General features: G+C 40.8%; 1 protein-coding gene and 1 long non-coding RNA gene across 3 annotated transcripts in view; one reads left to right on the forward strand and one right to left on the reverse strand.

Moving 5' to 3' along the window:
• LGR5 (leucine rich repeat containing G protein-coupled receptor 5) overlaps positions 1 to 20647 on the forward strand; it is a 131237-nt gene that overhangs the window by 100178 nt on the left and 10412 nt on the right. The window contains exons 5-13 of one of the 2 annotated variants that reach the window (XM_015063620.3): positions 3174 to 3389; positions 5309 to 5380; positions 8207 to 8275; positions 9878 to 9949; positions 13328 to 13399; positions 13549 to 13617; positions 13757 to 13828; positions 17181 to 17246; positions 18633 to 18704. In XM_015063620.3, coding sequence (XP_014919106.3) covers positions 3174 to 3389; positions 5309 to 5380; positions 8207 to 8275; positions 9878 to 9949; positions 13328 to 13399; positions 13549 to 13617; positions 13757 to 13828; positions 17181 to 17246; positions 18633 to 18704 — 780 coding nt within the window. The remainder of the gene's footprint in view (positions 1 to 3173; positions 3390 to 5308; positions 5381 to 8206; positions 8276 to 9877; positions 9950 to 13327; positions 13400 to 13548; positions 13618 to 13756; positions 13829 to 17180; positions 17247 to 18632; positions 18705 to 20647) is intronic. The other variant, XM_027071248.2, reaches the window with a different exon arrangement.
• On the reverse strand, positions 5717 to 19776 carry LOC128316433 (uncharacterized). Its single transcript, XR_008300346.1, has 3 exons — positions 14224 to 19776; positions 9910 to 9983; positions 5717 to 6844 (listed from the first exon to the last, which is right to left on the reverse strand). It is a non-coding gene; the product is annotated as an uncharacterized LOC128316433 (long non-coding RNA).

Here is a 20647-nt window from a genome sequence, read left to right on the forward strand (position 1 = left end):
GACTTGGCCATGATCACACAGCTACTATGTATATACTGCAGATCTAAGATTTCTCATCCCAAATTCAGATTCTAAGCTGCCTACACGCACACACACACACCCTTTATGATTTGCATGAAATGGAAATGATAATAAAGAAACACTTAAGGGGTAGGGCCCCTGGGTGGCTCAGCTGGTTGAGCATCTGACTTCAGCTCAGGTCATGATCTCATGGTTTGTGAGTTCGAGCCCCACATTGTGCTCTCTGCTCTCAGCACAGAGCCCGCTTCAGACTCTCTCGCTCTCGCTCTCTCTCTCTCTGCCCTTCCCCCCTTCTCAAAAATAAATAAACATTAAAAAAAAAAAAAGCAACATTTAAAGGGTGCCTGGGTGGCTCAGTCAGTTGAATGCCCGACTTCAGCTCAGGTCAGGCGATGATCTCACAGTTCTTGAGTTTGAGCCCGACATCGGCTCGCTGCTGTCTGGGCAGAGCCCACTTCCGATCCTCTGACCCCGTCTCTCTCTGCCCCTCCCCCACTCACATTTTCTCTCTCTGTCTCTCTGTCTCTCAAATACACATTCAAAAAGAGAAACACTTAAAAAGTGGAGCTATATAATGCAGTTGTTTTTGTTGCTCCTGACAATATCATAAAACCACATTTTTATGTGTGTTTTTGTGTTCTCTGTAGTGATGTTTTTCTTGTACAGTACTACTTAAATATGACATTTTCCAAGCCTATGCATAGACCATGCCAGCTGCCCCAAAAGACCAGACTGACATAATATGAGCTCTTTGTTTACTCAGTGAATAGGCACAACTTGTGCCCTGCCAGCTGCTTGGCCCACAGTCTTAACCTTGTTCTGTGAGAAACACCTGTATGAGTGGCTGGATAATTAATTCCATACTCCAGCCTTAGGATCTTCTGTTAAGATTAAATCAGATAAGGCCTCTGACTGTGAACAATATACCACTCTCTGGATTAGGTTTGGACCACTGAGGCCAGGTGGACATGGACTTCAAAAACACTGCATTCAGAGGGAGTGTGGTTTATTGGGAGCTTCTTACATGAAGAGACTATTGAGGCAGAGAAACGTTTTAGTGCTACGCTCAGAATACCCCAGTGTGGGGTCTGGGAGTATTAGTATGTGAAGTGTTAGGACTGGGCAGAATTGCCCCTGCCTTACTCAATTCATTAGGGATAGTAAATTGCTCTAAGATTACAGCATGGAGGCAGATTACATTCCTTTTTCGGGGGCGGGGTGGGGGGTGATTCATTAAAGACATTTATCCGGAGAAATGGGCTTATTGACATTGAAAACTGAGACCAAGGTCACTTCAAGTTCTAGCAGGAGCATTAACAGTAATTTAAATATCGAAGACAAGCCTGTGACTCAATGCTGAGAGAGCCTTTTCTGTAAAGGTATGTGGACGTTTGCATGAACCTTAAGATGACTCATCTTCAGGACTCTTGGAAGCCACTTGTTGATATCTAATGCATAAGCCACTGGCAATTATCAGACAGTATGTCACCTAAAATGCGGAAGCTCACGTTATTTCAATAAAGTCTTCCTTCTTTAATCGTTACAAAGAGTTTACATACGTGCTTTGCTTCTGGTTAAATAAAAACAATCACTTCCTCACCCCTGATGAAAAGTATACCTTATTTGAACCTGGGCCAGACATGTCCTCACCGGAGCAAGGGGGAAGAGGCAGTGTTGAGTTTTCCTAAACATTTCTGGTTCCCCATTGGTAGAACCTGGAGATATTTATTTGGAACCTGTGTTTCTGCTGCCTGCAGTAATTGTTGCCCTCCTGGAAATGTAATTATGAGTGGGCCGTGACACCGAACTCTTCAAATTCATTCCACGTGACCTGATCTCAGTTATTCTCAAAACTTGGTCCAGGGCCTTCTTGGTCCATCACTTGTTCCCATTCGGTCAGTAGAGGTAGGAGCTAGAGGACAAGTGAAGTGACTTATGTGACCAAAAGTGAGGAAGCCACTTTCCAAAGAGATTAGCTCCCTACCACAGAGAATTCTCTGTTTCTAAATTGTTTAAATTTGGTTTGCAAGGGATTATTTCATGATCCTGGTGCGCTTCCTGCATCTGTTTAGTCTTAAATGCTTCCTAAAACATTTTTCAAAATCCATGCGTGATTTTCTAATCCTCCCTAATACATGGACTACTTAAAATGCAACTCCTCTTATTCTTTTTTTTAATCATAGCTTTGGAAACAAATGTGTGAGCCTTAAGAACGGATGAGAAAAATGAGAGAGAGCCATCGGAAGCATTGCTGGGTGATGGTGGTTCTCTTGTTCGTGCACCTTACAGGAAATTTCAATTTCCAATAAGAAAAGTTCAGGCGTTGTCATCACAGCCTCTGTTTCTGTTGGGCAGGGGCGAAACAAATGCATTGCACTCCCTCTGCTGGCTCGGAAGCTGCAATCGCTCATTAACCAGATCTATATTTAGATGTAGTTCCCCATTAAAAAAAAAAAAATGGTGTGTAGAAGAAAGAAGCAAAACCTGGGACAGCGGCTAATTTTACTATTCATTTAAAATGTCAGGAAAAACAAATATCTGCCCAATGCAAATGGTTAAATGAGCAAGAAAGCCAGCAGTTTTTAGGCTTTTCGGCATTGTACTAGGAAAAAAATAAAGGCTGCCTCTTCCCTCCCCAAGGCGTATCTCCAACAGCCTTTAAAAATTACTCCGTTCTTTTCCAATACTGAAATGATCTTTTCCCAGAGCTCAATGAGCAAATTAATAGAATAGTATGTTTCATATGTTTGAAACACTCCAGAGAAAGCAAAGGCACAGATTTGGCTCTGGGTGAGGGGGAAGAGAAAGGGTGTCTTTCTCCTGGTGTCAGAAAGGAAAACTAAAAGATCATCACACTGAAAGTCTATACCTCAGGGGAGGCCACTTTCGTGCCTGAAGGCATGTTACCCACAAGCCTGGAAGGGAATCATAGCTCCGTGGAATTTTATGGCCCAGCAGACCTAAGACGGCATGGTTGTACTCATGAGTGAGGACAGCCTACCAGGAGAGCAAGACGTTCCAGATGTCAAGGCATCCTGGGGGCCCGAGCCCTGCTTCACTTCGGTTCAACAGCATATTGAGAGTTTTCCTGCAAGGCAGATCTTCTGGCCCGGTTTTGCCCTCTTTACCTTCTTGCTTGCTTTCTTCCCCAGGCGTCTGGATGCTAACCACATCAGCTATGTCCCCCCGAGCTGTTTCAGTGGCCTGCATTCCTTGAGGCACTTGTGGCTGGATGACAACGCCCTGACAGAAATCCCTGTCCAGGCTTTCAGAAGTTTATCAGCACTGCAGGCCATGACTTTGGCCTTGAACAAAATACACCACATACCAGACTATGCCTTTGGAAACCTCTCCAGCTTGGTAGTTCTGTAAGTTTATTGATTCCCCCCCCCCCTTTATACTTTTTAACTGTGGCTTTCAAGTGCCAGTCTTTCAAACCTTGAATAGGGACATTTTCAGGGAGGAAAACCCCCTGAACCCCTCCCCAAAATGACTCACAAATGTTCTAATTGTATAAAAGAATTCAACAGCTTTTAGCAAGCACCTGCTAAGTGCCAAGCACTGCAAGGCAAAGATAAACTATTACCTGTGTCTTTGGGAAGCCGATGAATATTGTTCAGGCAATCCTCACGCTGTACAGTTAGTCCAGTGACTGAAGTTAATAAAAACTCCTTATTTCTGGTAATAGTTTATTATTCAGGTCAAACTGAAATATGCCTTTATTACTTAATATTTTTTGAACCCCTACCAGGGGGGAGGGAAGTAACAACAAACCATTGACAGAGAGCTGTGCGTTTGTGGGGCTTTCTTCCTGATGAGTCTAGATTTCTTTAAGTAAACCAAAATGATTCTCGAGTAAGTTTGAAAAATAATCAGTCTTCTTTAAGAGTGTAGTGATATATAAAAACATTTAAAAAATTTTTTTTAAAAACCGACTTCAGCTCAGGGCATCATCTCACAGTCTGTGAGTTTGAGCCCCGCCTCCGGCTCTGTGCTGACAGCTCAGAGCCTGGAGCCTGCTTCAGATTTTGTGTCTCCCTCTCTCTCTGCCCCTCCCCTGCTCATGCTCTGTCTCTCTCTGTCTCAAAAATAAATAAAACCATTAAAAAAAAATTTTTTTTAAGAGTGTAGCGATATGCCCCCGGTAATATAATGGTCCCTCAAGGCTGATAGAGGAAGACAGCAGCTGCTCAAAAGGCTGTAAGATCAGTGTGCGTAGGAACTGAAGAGGGCTGGCTTCTTCTGCCCTGTTTCTTCCCTTTGCTCCACACCCGCCCCCGGCCTGCCACTGCCTTCTATTATTCCAGTTTTCTTGATTACCCATCTCCCTTGTATTGTAGTACATCTTCCTTTGAGGGCTGGCCAGCTTCTTACCCCTTTCCGCATGTGTTGTATGTGGAAGATTGTCAGTAAATGTCACATGAAACCAACATATATTTATTAGAATAAAAATCTTAGTCTAAGAGGATAAGAAGTTTGGGGTGATATTAACAAATTTCTATACGGACTCTCACATATAAAGATGATGCTACCGACCCACCAGAGGCTAGGTATGTGCTTTAATTTTTTCCTCCCCCTGAGGGAATGGGTTTACAAGAGATCCACCCATTCTTTTTCACCCCATTCTCCTTAAGCCCATTTTCCAAAAATCCCTTTGGGACTTGGTCCAGTTTTCAGTTATGTACACAGCTGCTCTCACTGGCCCTGACTTAACTGACTTACCATTGAGCCAAAGATGATAATTGTACACACTAATACTCCGTCGAGATAACTAATCTCCCTGGGCAGCCAAAAAAAATCTGATCGCCATTCTCTGTGGCTAAAATTGTTGTTGCCTGTTAACCTGTGGCCCCACCCTGGGAATGTAGACGTTATAAGCCAGGAGCTTTGCTAGAAAATATGCTTCAAACGCTTCCTTCCATCCTTCATTTGCCAAAGATGGTCAGAATCTCTGCTTAACATCCTACATCCCAAAGCCGTGTTAACAACCTGAACTTCCTTTTATCAGCATGTTGCCCATAGTATTATACACTCCCTGATATCTCAAACCCAAAAGATAAAACTGTCATTGCCTATTAAATTCTCGGGTATATAATCATCTATGGTAAGAGCGGATGGGTCATATAGACCTTTTAAAAAAAACAACAAAGTTAAACAAAGCATTTCTTATATATAATTAGTGCGTTCTTTACTCTAAGTTTCTTTGGATTTAATCAATCTGAATGCTGTGCCTAAGTTTTCCTGTGCAGCATGCCTTCCTGACTGTGTCTGTAATGTTCTTCTGCAGGCATCTCCATAATAATAGAATTCACTCCCTGGGAAAGAAATGCTTTGATGGGCTCCACAGCCTAGAGACTTTGTGAGTTGACCTTTTATTTGTTTCCCTTTTTTCAGTGTTTTCATGAGTATTCTGAAGGAATCAAAATAGCCTTAAAGTCAAACTTGCTGTTTGGTTTGGTTAATTGCCTGAGCTTTAAACAGATATTTACGGCAGCTTTATCTTACACACACACACACACACACACACACACACACACACACTCACACACACACACAGAGCTAAGCTATAAAACTGATATTTTATTTTAATCTAACAAGAGTGGTAAATGAGTTAGAATCATTATAAACTAAATGAGATGTTCTCTACCGAGCAGTGACTATTTGCTTAGGAATGTGTACTCTGTGTCAAGTCACTCAGGCTCACTATTCATGAGTCTAGCCTGCACTGCCTGCTCCCCCACCCCACTGCCCCCAATGAGAGGACACCAACCAGGCAAATGCCAGGACTCTCTCATCTGAGATGAACAGGCGTCTCATTAACAAACCACAAAGGTTCACACTAAAGCAATTCAAAAAACTAAAAAATAATAACAGCTACCATTTCTTGGGCATATCTATAACCAAATATTGCACTGCGTGTTGGCAGACATTGTTTCATTTAACAGCCATCTGAGGAGAGCAGCCATCACTGTCCCACTTTCTGCTCTAGTCAGGTTAAGTTATTTTACGAACATGACATATCTAGTCAGTAGCATAGCTGGGATTTGCTTCTTCCCTAGTTTGAGTCTGAAGTCCATGCTTACCAGTATACACTGCTTCCAAAGAATAGGTCAAAAGTTCAGTTCTGAATTGGTACCTATAATAAAAATAGAGTCCAGCCAGCTGACCGCCAAGAGCCTTTCCCAGAGGCACGGTGAGAAGAATTCTCATTGACCTCACCAGGCTCCAGCCGTTTCCCAGGGGAAGAGCTGCTCCTCATTGCCCTAGCTGAGTGAGAGAGGTATAATGAGGGTAAGGTGACAGGCAGTGAGGGTCCTGAGTGTTCTGGAAGAAAGGGCATGCTTCCATTTGTGCCCCCTCTCACTCCCATATTTTTAATATTCAAATACAGTAAGTCACACAGGGCCTGAATCTACAATGTTGGCTCTGACCCAAGAGATACCAAAGACCATCTCTTCTGTGGCCTTGGAGCCCATTATTTATTTGAATACAGAGCTTAGCATTCGTACATGGTCGGTTTAGCTTCGAACCAGGTCTGGGTCTGGTGATTTCCTGAGGGACCATCTGTTGTTAGTGGTCTTCTACAGGTCAATGAGTGCTCACGCTCTCTTTCCAGGGTTACTTAAATCACCCTGTGCCTCCTCTTAGAAGAGAGGAACCATCCTCATAAGGAGATGCCAAAGATGAACTTATCCAGAACTTTGAAGTCAATTTCATGGCATAAGCAAGCCATTCCCATGAGCTGCTTGGTAAAATTAGAACTTCTCCCTTATCCACACAGGGCTGGGCATGATATCTTAGCAATGCAAAGCACCTTCCAGTCCTTTCCAACAGAGGAGGAACAAAAAACAGTATTGGCTTTGAAGGGTGTTTCCATAAATAGTGTCTCCTTTTTTCCCCCCCACGTTTGAGATGAAGACCTTGGATTTCATGTAAAGAGTAAAGCATTTCTGGGCAAATTCATATGAGTCTCATTCTCCCCCTCCCCTCCCCTCCCTCCCCTTGCCCAGGGCTACAGAGGATCAGTAAATTGGTTACTCTCAACCTCTTCCTTTCCCTCACTAGAAACCCAAGTAATTTATAAGGACCCAGTCCTCGTTTAATCAAAACAGAGCATCTGGAGAGATTTACAAACAGGAAGAAAATTTATGTCCACAAAAGACACCAGTTTCCTGCCTGCAGTATAGCTTAAGGATGGTTTGTGCCAGACAAGTAGGAATCCTGATTCATGTTTAACTCGGTCAAATTATCTCTCTTAAAATTAAAAAGCAATTCTTCTCCATAGAGGAAGATCTAACCACATCTGATTGCCTGACCAAAAGGTTTTTCTGCGTCATCTGGGAAATCTGACATTCCCAGAGACTAGGAGGCAATTACTTTTTCATACGAAGTTGTAGACATAAGGTGGAGTAAGTCATATAAAGCGCTTGTGAGTAATGGAATTGAAAAGCCATTTGTGTCATAACAGATCGAGAAATTAATGTTTCAAAATTGTTTGGCCATTCCATCTCTGTGCCTGAAGGATAACATAGAGCTCTGCCTCCCAGACCAGGAAAATATACTTCTGATCTGAATCATTATTTGTGACCCTGAAGAAACTCTAGACCCGATGCCCTTCCTGAGAGTACCCAGTACCACATAAACCTCTCCAGAAGTAGGCTATCATCCTGGACCTCAGCCTGGGAGAGACACATGGACTCATCAGGAGTCAGGGACAAAGCAGCTCTCCAAGATGCCCTCTCAGGCGAGACTCTGAAACTCAGGGGGGTAGGTCAGAGGGTGTAGGTGGGAACAAGAAAGGAGATGTGATTCAGGAGCTAGGACGAGAGCACACACAAGCGGGCAGCTTGGTGAGCCGGGTTCAGGTGAACAGCTACATCAGCAAGCAGCCAACACCTGGCCAAACGTCCCTTTTACTTGAACGTTAACACTGTCATCTGTCCCTTTTTTTAAATGCCTCTGTGCCACTGAGACTTGACTCTGAAATGTCTCATGATCAGTGTGATGACCAATTTTAATGCACATACTGGTCAGCAAGCCAAGAAAATCTCTTTCCATAAAGAGAAGGAATGAGAATTTTTATCAGTGATCCTGCCCCATTGGACGGCATGTTAACTTTCTCTGTATAAGTAGTATATTCGAATTTTTAAATGAGAAACTGAAAATACTATTTACTTATTTTCAGAGATTTAAATTATAATAATCTTGATGAATTTCCCACTGCCATCAGGACACTCTCCAACCTTAAAGAACTGTAAGTATTTAGGACAGATTTAATGGGAGAATTCTATTCTTTGTGAATTCACTTTAAAATATGTTTGATTATTGTACATAGGGTGACTGACTAGAAGATTTTTAAAAGTTTGTATAGGGGCACCTAGATGGCTCAGTCGGTTAAGCATCTGGCTCTTGATATCAGCTCAGGTAGTAATCTTGCAGTCTTGAGATCAAGCCCCAAATTGGGCTCCATGCTGAGTGTGGAGCCTGCTTGGGATTTTCTCTCTCCCGCTCTCTTTCTGTCCCTCCCCCACTCTCTCTCTCTCTCTCTCTCTCTCAAAATAAATAAATAAACATTTAAACAAATAATGTATAAATAATGGTTAAGTAAACCTGTAATATATTTTAATTTATTCTATCATTAGATAGTCTTTTTTAAATTTATAATGGATTTCTCTAATATGTGTATATTAAAAAATATATACATAGTTCTCTAAATCATACTCTTTTCCTAAGCTATATTTCCCCAACATTTATATACTTCATAGATTTATAGAAAATTGCTATGGAATTCAATTATTTGCCAAGCATTTTGAAAAACAAACTTCTCTAGGCTGCATAAGTCTAGGACTAGAGAAATCAAATGCATGTGCCTAGTACTATGCTAGATGCTTTCACATACATTATTTCATATTCTTTAAATACTCTGTGAGTCATATTTAATTTTTAAAAACCTACAATTTTACTAAGGTAAAGCTAACTTTCAGCTCCTAGGTTGCATATATTGTCTTTTATATAGTAAAATTTAATTGCCTTTTCTTTGTACCTAAAAATATGAATAATGTATGAAAGGAATGTTCCAATATTTGGAAAGAAAAATAAACATAGAGCCTATCCTCTTGGCTGAGAGAAATAAGACACACAGCTAAAGGAGGCAGACAACAGGGCTTGTTTGTAAGAAAAAGCCTTTAGGAGGGGGTTCTCCCTCAGGAACCCCACGTGTGGCTGTACCGGGAAGTCATCGTGGTCTCTGCTTAGGCAACCCAAAGACTGTCACTCACCTAACCAGCCACCGGCCCACATGAGACCCAGAGATCATTGACTCTGCCCCTCTGCCATTCAGACAACATTAGCACTGACAGAGGAGAGTCAATTTGTTATTACACACTCACTGAGCACCTTCCCTCAGCTCAGGAAATTTTGCCCTCATAAGGAGATTACTTAAATCTCTGCTTCACAGCAGCTTAAGTCAATTTTCTCTTCTCCTAGCTTCAAATGGGGTCAGAAGGAGTGATCATAATCCCCTCTCCAAAGATGGTTCCCTCTCTCTCAAGTTGTTATACAATGGTGCTCTATTGGATATTAACAGATGGAATTTCTTTTTATAACATTAGATTGTAAGTTTCCATAAAGCACAACTATTATTTTCAGATTCTTTATTCCTCTTTCAAGATAAGAGTTCGTGATTTCTTTTTCTCCTAGAGAGCACATAAGCTTCAAAATGCATAGAGGAATTTAACTGTATCCTCTAGTTACCAAAGAGGTTGATTATTGCCACCGGAAAGGGGGGGGGGGGTACCATTACATAATTTTACCCTACACGTTATTTTCTAAAAAAAAAATTTCCCTCTCTTTCTAGAGGATTTCACAGCAACAATATCAAGTCAATACCTGAGAAAGCATTTGTAGGCAATCCTTCTCTTATTACAATGTAAGTGGCCATAGTTCTTTTTGATTTTTCCATCCTGAAATATAATACATAATGCACTGTTAAATATAATACAATGAGTGTCCTATATTTTCCCAAGTTTGGTCTTTGTCAGTGTAAGAATCTATACAGAGAAGTATATGGAGAGATGTTTTGTCAGGTTTTAGCTGAATGCTAAAATAACATCAAAGATTCTTTTTTTCTATACCTTACAAGTGTGCATTGCATTATGCTTCGTATCTTCAGATGCCTTGTCTCACTTCACAAAAATCTTGTGAAATAGTTTTGCTTATCTCTATTTTCTAAGGAATAAAACTCATTTTCAGAGTATCAATGTCAAGGTCACCTAGTCATTCAGAACTTAAATCCAAGTATACTCGAAATATAAATTATTACATACAAATGGGAGTCCTTTACAGCAATAGACTCCATTGATGGTGGGGGTTTGGGGCATACTGGCTTATGCTAGGTTTCTATATCGATTTGTTACCAAGCCCAAGCATTGAGTCACATTTATAGAATTACAAGCTAGGTTGTAATTCTAGAAAGATGTGTATATTCTTAAAAGGTGTATTGGGGATTTATATGCCATCAAAGCATAAAATAGAGTTACAACTACAGCGTATAATTAATTGGTTATATGTTCACATTTCAGCAGAGACAGAAAACTGATCATCTGTAGACATACAGGAAGATGAAAATAGGCATTAGGATTGTTCTTTGTTAAAGACCCCTGGCAGATTTGGGGCGTAGTACTGGCCTGAGGTCTGCAGGAGGGGTCTTGGATATGCAGGAGGAGAGTAAGGACAACTGTTGAACCTGACTCTAGGGGCATTTCTTGGTAGATATTCATCCTGTGCCAACTTAAGAGGCTTTTTGGAACCGGGTAGCATCTGTCACCAATGAGCTGGAATCCCAATTAGCCCTGACAACTGAAAAAAAAAAAAAAAATACCATTCATCGTTTCTGAAATATGTTGACAGTATGTTGGCAAACTAAGGGTTTTAAAGTCTATTGCCAATAAACATTAAGCCTCATTAGAGAGTATTTACATATTAAGAGTTGGCAAATTGCATTGCCTTTGCTTCTTTTTCCTTGCAGCCACAAGCCTGCGTTTGTTTTTTTAATCGCTCTTTTGATATGCTAATACCACTTGAGAAAGGACTTGAAGCCCCCAAAATTTATTAGTGCTTCTATCCAGTATTTTATGGTATTCACTGTTTTCTCCCTGAAACTCTCCTCTCCTTGCTTCTGCCTCTATCTCTTGCCACTGCCACCCCATCAAGGATCCCCAGCTCCCACTCTGTGTGAACGCTTCCCTTGTCCCATTGGCTACCCAGTCCCCATGTCTACCTCTATGAACCCCGTCCTCTGTGTGACTTCTTTTCATGCCCACTGCCCCCAGCCTCTGCCAGCCACCACCTCGACATTCTTGCCACCCTCCCTGCCTCTACCGCTAACAGACCTGTCACCCTGAAGTACAGCATCCGTCACTCTCTTGCTGTGAAACATACGGAGATTCAGGATTGTCTATCGTGAGTCTCCTGACCAGCTCCCCAAAGCTCTCCTCAATTACCATATGCCATAACCCAGATAGACTAAGCTATCCTCATAGAACAAAACTCTTTATTTCCTTTGCTCCTATGATTCCATCCCCTCACAATGCTTATTGAAATTCTGTCTTCCTGGGCCCATTTCCAATGATATTCCATTAAGTTTTTCTTGATCTCACAAGAAAACTCCCTCCTAAGAACCCTTTAACTCCTTATTTGTATTTGTGATACTTAGGTACACAAGCATGTGTATTCATATCTGCCCAGGATACATACATACACACGTGTGAACACAATTACATACATACAAGCATATCGTCTAGATAAGGGACAGTGTAATATTATGATGAAAACTCCATTTTTAATCATAAGACCTTCCAGCTCTAGCTCTTTCTCTTACCGATTGTCTAACCCAACAGAAGAAGTTGGAGGGTAAGAGGACAGAAGGGGACTTTGGTTGGTTGGGTGACAATTCTATCCCAGGTACTATACCAGATGTCACACAAGCATTAGCTCTTTCAATTTTTACACAAACCCTACAACTAAGATTTATTATTCCAGCTTAACAAATTAGGAAAGTAAAGCTCTGGGAAGTAATGTACTTGCCAAAGTATCTGAGCTTTAGTTTCCTCCTCCAAAAATGAGATAAATAATATCTAAGTATCTGTGCTATGGATCTCATAAAGCTGTTGAGTAGACCAACTGAGCTATACATGTGAAAGTACTTTATCAACCAGGACATGGGATGCTGCTACTTATTTGTTCTGTCCCAACTGATTCCAAGCTTCTTTAGGGCAGGGACATTTTACCCATCTGCAAACTCCCAGAATCTAGCGTAATGTCAAGCACATAGTAGATACTTAATTACAGCTTCCCTAACGAATCAGTCTCTAAATTCCCACAGTACCGACCCTCATACTTTGAGCACAGTAGACACCAATAAATATTAGTTGAATTTCATTGAACTAGGATGTGTCAACTGAGAACTTTTTGTAGGGCTCCATTGACCAGACAATTCAAATACTATTACATTGAAAACATCGGTAGGACAGCCTGGGTGGCTCGGTTGGTTCAGTGTCTGACTCTTGATTTTGGCTCAGGTCATGATCTCACAGTTCATGGGATCAAGCCCCACGTCAGGTTCTGTGCTGACAGCGCGGAGCTTGCTTGGGGTTTTCTCTCTCCCTCTCTCTCTGCACCTTCCCCACTCATGCTCTTTTCTCTCTCCCAAAATAAATAAGTAAACATTTTTTTTAATCTGTAAAACAAAATATCATTTAAGTTCTAATAATGTCTTACCTTTAAAAGCAGTCATGACTTTTTTAAAAAACTAAATGTCACCAAAAAAAGCAGAGTAGCAAATTTTCTCTCAAATAATTTGAGGAGTCCTTCTTGTATGTTATGATAAGATTTGACTAACTTTCATATAAATATATGTACTGCACCTTTGTTTATTTAATGATATGACTGGCAACCCCTTGAATTACCTTCTTGCCACTTGATGAATGGTCCACGGATGTTGGAGGAAGAGGAAGATTTTTAAGTATACCTATAGTCTGCTCACTTGCTTTTCTCCTTAGTAACTATCACTCATGTCTACCTTATTATCAGAAATTTTCATTTTTATATAGTATGGATTTCTTACCCAAAGCCTCCTCATGTGAGTTAAAACATTTTTGAGGTTTGCTTGATACCAAGTAATTGGGATGTTATACAATATAGTATAATTACGGTTACACACACTTAATATATTCCCTGAAATTTTGAACAGGTATTCATTTGTCATTCAACTTTTATACTAAGACATTGGTGTTTGGATTTTTTTCAGACATTTCTATGACAACCCCATTCAGCTTGTTGGACGATCGGCTTTTCAACATTTACCTGAACTAAGAACACTGTAAGTTTTTCTCTTGCAGATCACTTTCCCTTGTAGGGTTGTTGTAAAAACCACATGCATATTTTAAGTTAAAGTGCTTTGAAAATGGCACTAAAATTACCCCTTTCTGGAAACTTCTTTTGATAGTACTCATGTATCCCTCCTTCTAGGACTTTGAATGGTGCCTCACAAATAACTGAATTTCCTGATTTAACTGGAACTGCGAGCCTGGAGAGTTTGTAAGTACTCGAATAGGCTCTTGACTTGGCCCAGCACACACACTGCTTGAAGCCTGACCAGTCTTAAAGTCAGTGAATAAAAATATGTCACTGTGCAATGCCTGAATAAAAGAATTATGTCTGGTTTGTGTTTCAACAGGACTTTAACTGGAGCACAGATCTCATCTCTTCCTCAAACCGCCTGCGATCAGTTACCTAATCTGCAAGTGCTGTGCGTATCAGGAAGGCAGTAACATTGTGTAAACAGGCAACTTCCATCTAGGAGCAAAATGGCAGGCGTTATTTCAATAATGCTTTAAAAGGGGAGAAAGTTCTTTCCTTGCAGGGCTCCAGCAGGTCGGTCCTCCCTCGCCCCCGTGGGGGGTTAGGGAATTGACTCTCTCATGTGACCCCGGTAATGGTGGCGGCACACCCTTTGTTCCCAAGTTCCATCCAGTCTCCCATTAGAGTTTCAACTGGCACACGTTTCCTGTCAGAAAATGGATATGAACAAGCCTAGATAACTTAATTTCCCCTTCTTTGCAGAGCAGAAAAAAATTACCTAATGGATTAAAAACCCAATATGGATGCCAAAATAAAAAATTAAGTTATCAGACCCATACAAACCTTGATAAAGGTGACCAAACATTCTTCCGGTATCGTTGTGGGTGCCATGTTCTAGTGTTTCCACTAATGGTTAAACAGCTTGCATATATTATTTCTGTTGACTTGGGTTGTTGGGTTTTTTTCCTCTGCCTTTCCCTTTCTGACAAGTAGTTTATAGGAATTTGAAGAGCTTTGTTTTGACCTTCCATTTTCAGCCCTTCCCCTCAACTCCCAACCCTATTACCATCCTCTCATGCATTGTGGGGACTTAATGAATGGACCCTTAGTCTCCAGTCATGGCTGTGTTCTCACAGAGGAGACATCTGTGTCAGTTGAATGCCTCTAATTTCACCACAGGCTTCACCCAGTAGCAGAGCTACAAGCAGCACTACAAATGTAAGGGGAAGAATGGGAATGTCTGCCATAATGATTCTGCCTTCCCCTCTCCCCAGCCCCCTAGCCACTTCAGACTTCAGTTGTTCAGTGATAGGAGGTTGTAGTAACACCACGTGACAGCCTTGGAGTCAGTCATTTGTGTGTAAAGGGAGGGAACATAGAGTAAGTCTCCTCCTCTTCTCCCACATCGCCCTCTGAGGTGTAGATACAGATGAGGAAGCTGACAATTAGGACAGTTAAGCACATTTGTCAAAGTCACACAGCAAGAAAGTAGCAGAGTCCAAATTCAAATACAGGCAGTTTGATTGAATAGCTGGTGAAAGTGCATGAATACCAGGAGAAAGTGCATGAACACCAGGTAGTGGAAATCTTAGGGGCCATTTTAGAATTCTGCCTACCCACCCAAAATGGCATAATTACCCTCATTTCTCAAGGAAACTGGCTTAATAACATGACTAACATTTCACAGGCTATAGCTAATACTTAAGGAGCCAGCATTTAAACTGCATCTGTCTCCACGATGTCACATAGCAAATGGTAAACCACCCAGGTCTAGAATTGCATAAATTGGCTAAGAGCAAAGTCCCTGGTCTGTTTTTCTGGTTCAAATCCCATCTCTCTATACACCAGCAAGAGATCTTGAGCAAGTTATTTATCCCTTCTGGGGTTCCATTTCCCAATCTATAAAATAGAGACATAGCCATTTCCTTCAGAGGATCATCATGAGGATTAAATGAATTACTACATGTCAGACACTTATACCAGCACTGGAACATCATAAACTCTCAGGCAGTGTTAGCTCTTATCAACTTCTTTCTCATTTCCCTTAAACCATTATTCTTTCTTCAAGCTATTCTTTCCTCAAGCTGAAACTTGAAAGGTCTGAAAGAATACAAATCCATTAACCACAGAAGCTTGCCATTTTCAAAGCACTTCAACCTGTAATTTTGATTTGTTCTTCACAACACTGCAAGATCAGCAAGTATCTTCTCATTTAAGGAGAGAACTAAAAAAGGTATAATGCTTTGACCAACATATTGACCAAGTTGAAGAATCCAAGTTGAGGCTGAGAATAGGACTCAGGGTCCCGACCTCTACTACAGTCTACTTCATGTTCTGGAAACATAGGTCTGCGAGCTTCCACCCTTTGGCTGAATCATCCACTGAGTACCTGTACATGAAGAAACTGCCCCCAAGTTGCCTCACCTCCATGGGAATTCCCTGGTTGTGTGTGGCTTTCCCCACTAAGTAGCTGGTGATCTTAGGCAAATTATTTCACATTGTATGGTGATAATCAGTGTCTCCCTCATAAGGTGACCACAGGTCAAATGAAGTAATTTAGGTAAAGCTGTAAACATGGTGTCTATATTTAAGAAGTGCTTCATCAATGTTAGCCATGAAAATCATTAGGTAGAAGGTAGGTAGAAGGTGACACTGGGTCTTTACATGGGAGAAGGTTTTATGTATCCTCTACTAAGAGGTGCACAGGAAGGATTTGTCTCCTTGCAGTGTGTGGAGATGAGCGAACCAAATTTATCAGCTTTGATGATATGTATGTCCATTTTATCACATTTACTACTTTTTAAAAATATACACCGAATTTTTAACCAGGTGTATTTGTGCGTAGGTATGGGGTATGGTTTTGGGTTTTTTCATATTTTGTTTGGTTTACTTTGGTCTTTCAAGCCTCTAGTATAAACTACAAACTTGTGTTTGCAAACAGCTTCATTTGCATTATTTGTGTGTGGTAACTGAACTGTATTTCTATATGAATTCCATTTATTCACTAAATGTAGAAAAAAGTGATCAATTACAAGAACAAGATAATTTAAAAGCCTCTTAGAAAACAGTATGGATTTTTCAGTTCCATGGTGGCGATCTGGTTTTAAGAATTAGAATCAGGCATGAAAGTGTGTTAGTTGATTAGCCGATAACTTTTAAAACATGAGACAAGATTTTTTTTAAATATCTATGTTACTTTATCTACCAGCTTTCTTTTTTTAAGCTTTCTGCAAATTACCATGTCTTGTTTTAGATTAGTTATATTATACTATAAATATGTCCAGATGTTTTTGTTATTCTGTAATTTGTTGAGTTTTGGCTGAAGACTTTCTTAGATTTTTTTTCCCCCTTGTAGTGATTGATTTCAAAGTTAGTGCTATGTTTTGACTTGTTGTTGGATTTTTTTTTAGCTGATTAGAAAAGAACCAACAATGATTCTCTTAGCTGTAGAGATATAGCAGCTCCTAGAAAGAGAGACACAATTATTTAATTTAATTTGGACTCATTTCTGCAAGATAATAGCTAGAACATTGTAGATCATCACTAACAAAATATAAATAAATTTGTTAAATAAATTATTTAAATCAATTAAAGAAGTACAACAGCCACATTTCAGTAAACGTTTGGATCTGTGCTTAATCCAATAATGCCTCTGACTACCTGCTCCATGTCAGGGCTGGGGAAACGTTCAGAGTCTGCCTTTGGGAGATATATCATCTTGGAGAGGAAAGGAGAGCAAAGCATGTTTCCTTAAGATTAATATATAACAGATTTTCCCTTTTGTACCTTCTGTTTTTCAGAGATCTATCTTACAACCTGCTGGAAGATTTACCCAGTTTTTCAGTCTGCCAAAAGCTTCAGAAAATGTACGTCTATAAGAGTTTCTAAGTCACTTAGCAAAGAACAAGAGCCAAAACTCACTTTTCCAGGGGTCATTGGTTTGCTTGCCCTGCAGGTCGCTGGGGAGGCATTTGGTGCTTTTCCCTTCTTATATACACAAGGTGTGACTGTGTAGGATGCCTATTAAGTTGGGAAACACAGATAATATTATTTTTCTATGCATTGTACTGTAAGTAAAGCATTTATTATGCTTTTTTTCTTTCTTCCCCCAAACTTGGTGATATAAGAACTGAGTTTATTTGAGCTTTGGAATTTTTCTAAACTTATATATCCAATGAGTGATGTTACTTTTAAATACAGGAAGGACTTGGGTTTGTTGGGGTGTTGGTTCCACATAGTCATCCTTAGAGGAGGTGCCCTATTTGTCTGTCATATTTGAGGTGCCATGGATGTTACTTACACATGAAACATGCTAACCTTCTTGCCTCCTCTACAAAGGATCAGCCTTATTGCTTTTTTTCATGTTTATTTATTTATTTTTTCGAGAGAGGGAGAAAGTGCACGCAGAGTCAGAGAGGGGCAGAGAGAGGGAGAGAGAAAGTCTCGAGCAGGCTCTGCGCTGTCAGCCAGAGCCCGATGAGGAGCTTGTTCTCAGGACTGGGAGATCATGACCTGAGTCCAAACCAAGAGTTGGATGCTTAACCGACTGAGCCACCCGGGTGCCCCAGCATTATTGCTTTATAGACATACTTCGGTTTTGATCAAAACAATATTAACCATCTGGGGTGCCTGGGTGCTCATGGTTTCCACTCAGGTCACGATCTCATGGTTTTTGTGTGACGGAGCCCCCGTCGGGCTCTGTGCTGACAGTGACAGCCCTGCTTGGGATTCTCTCTCTCTTCTTTCTTTCCCTCTCTCTCTGCCCCTCCCCCACCCTCTCAGTCTTTCTCAAAATAAGTAAATAAACTTTAAAAAAAAAACAATATTAACCATCAGTCTTTTCCCACTTAATTTTTCCCTGAATGCCTTTGGGTGATTAAGAGAGAAAAAGAAAGACAAATCCGTCTTTAAAAGGTAAGGATTTGACTCTCTTGAAGACCCCCAAAGAATACTAGAATGTCTCACAAGGCAGAGCCAGCAGGCGCCAAGTGATTGAATGATGATGGCATTTGGAATATAGTTTTACATCCACCCGAAAGAACTCGTTGCTCTGAAAGAGCGGCAACGCTTAAGTGTATAAATTGGAATGTTCTTCTTTAAACAAAACAAAAAATTTTTAATCAGTCACTTGACACTCATATTTCATGTGTTCCTTTGATTGAGGGCGGGTAATCCTTCTGTAGAAGTACTCCGAAAACTAATCTTTGAAACCAGTGACTTTGAAATCAATCTTTGGAACTCTGTCGTTTCAGAGACCTGCGACATAATGAAATCTTTGAAATTAGAGTTGACACTTTCCAGCAGTTGCTCAACCTCCGAGCTCTGTGAGTACTGCCTGCCGGCGCCTTTCCCAATACAGAACGCTTTCTTTCTCTTTCGGGTCTTCCCCAATGTTTTCTTTCCACTGTACGCTGGAATTGTTGGGCTTTCGTGCCTGTATTTGCCATCAAAGGGCAAGTATCCTGCTCGTGATAATTTCCAGGAGTATATTCAAAAGTAGTAAATTTGCAGTCTGCTCTCTGATATGAAACTTGAATGAAGAGGTAGGAGGCCAAGCTGTTGAATCACCTACGAAATGCATTTCTGTCAGCAGCCTGGAATTGGTAGGGATTTCCACACGGAAATGGGATGACCACACAATACTTCCTGCCCATTCGTTTTTCCTGGGGAAACAGTTTTCAAGATGTGTCTCAAAGTGCTTAAGAGCCGTCATGGGGCCACTGCCAAGAATGCAGGTTCCAGGTCCTTACCTGCCTCATGAGTTAGAATCTCTGAGGTGGTTCAGGTGGGTCCCGATGATCTGCTTTTTAACAAGTACCCTAAGGTTTGAGCACAACTGCCCTGGAAAGGCTTCTGTTGATCAGATGAGTAAGAATTGTAAATACAGTATCTAATTCCATTTTATGAATGAAAACACCATGTATTAACCATAAACTTAAAAAAGAAAACCTTGGTAACAGATTGTTTTCTGTGTCAGCTAAGTCTTTTTCACCTCCAAACTGAGTTTCAATGTAGTTTCGATGAATAATGACAATATAGAATGTTTAAACTCTGGTATATTTTGATAAAACCCCCTTTTTCCCTAAGGTTTTTCTTTTTTCTTTTTTTTTTTAATGTTTATTTTTGAGAGAGAGAGAGAGAGAGTCAGAGCATGAGTGGGGGAGGGGCAGAAAGATTGGGAGACAGAATCTAAAGCAGGCTCCAGTCTCCGAGCTGTCAGCACAGATGTGGGGCTTGAACTCAGGAGCCATGAGATCATGACCTGAGCCAAAGTCGGAGGCTTAACCGACTGAGCCACCCAGGCGCCCCCTAAAGTGTTTCTGAATACTTAAGAGACTATATCCTTGTAAAATAATACTATTCCTCAAAACATTTTAAATTTACCTTTAAGAATCATCTTCTAAAAATTTACCTTGAAAACTATCTCGTTCTGAATTTAAGTATGTTGCCCTTCCCATTTGTTTTATATCAGCTTGTGAAGTTCTTCTACTTTTTTTTAAATAAATGTAAAACAAAAAATACATTACCTCCTTTCATTACCTGCCTTTTTCATCCAGTTGGAGTTCTGGCTGTTTCCAAAGGTCAGTTCCATTTTAAAAGGCTGAAACAGTTGATAACACTCTATTATGTCATTGGATTTGCTAATAGAGTAGAACTTAAATGTTCTCATCAAAAAAAAAAATTTTTTTTCATATGCACATGAAATAGAAGACTGATCTCTAATGATAGCAAAAGAATGGGACCCTGAAGGCTACATGTATGAGTGTCGCTGAATTCTTCCAGCCCCTTAGACCTCACATCCATCACTCACCCAACTCTGCCAACTCCAGTTCAGCTGCTCTTCTGCCACTGGCCCATCATTGGTCTCCACTCATCCATCCGATTCTCTAAAGAGAATCTTTGTCAAACAGAAGTCTAATCATGGTACTTTCCCTGCTTCAAGAATCTTTTTAGTCCCCTATGATCTTCAAATCCACACCAGACTTCCCAGCACCACCTTCAAAATCTGACTCCAACCTCCTGACTCTTACCCAGGCATTCCAGTCCCCTGACACATGGTGGCCATTTCCCCTATTCCTGTTGCCCATCGGATTCCTCTCCACCCTTGACTCGCCCCCTGCCCATGCCACAAGAACAAGATCTGCGAGCCCACTCCATTCTGATGCACTTTGCACATTCTCTGCTACGGGACTCAACACTCAGCTCTGCCACGGGTAGACTATGCCCTGGCCCCCAATGACAAGAACTCTTTTATCTTCTTATCCCC

The sequence above is a fragment of the Acinonyx jubatus genome, chromosome B4 (assembly GCF_027475565.1).
Source record: "Acinonyx jubatus isolate Ajub_Pintada_27869175 chromosome B4, VMU_Ajub_asm_v1.0, whole genome shotgun sequence".
In the NCBI taxonomy this organism is placed as follows: domain Eukaryota; kingdom Metazoa; phylum Chordata; class Mammalia; order Carnivora; family Felidae; genus Acinonyx; species Acinonyx jubatus.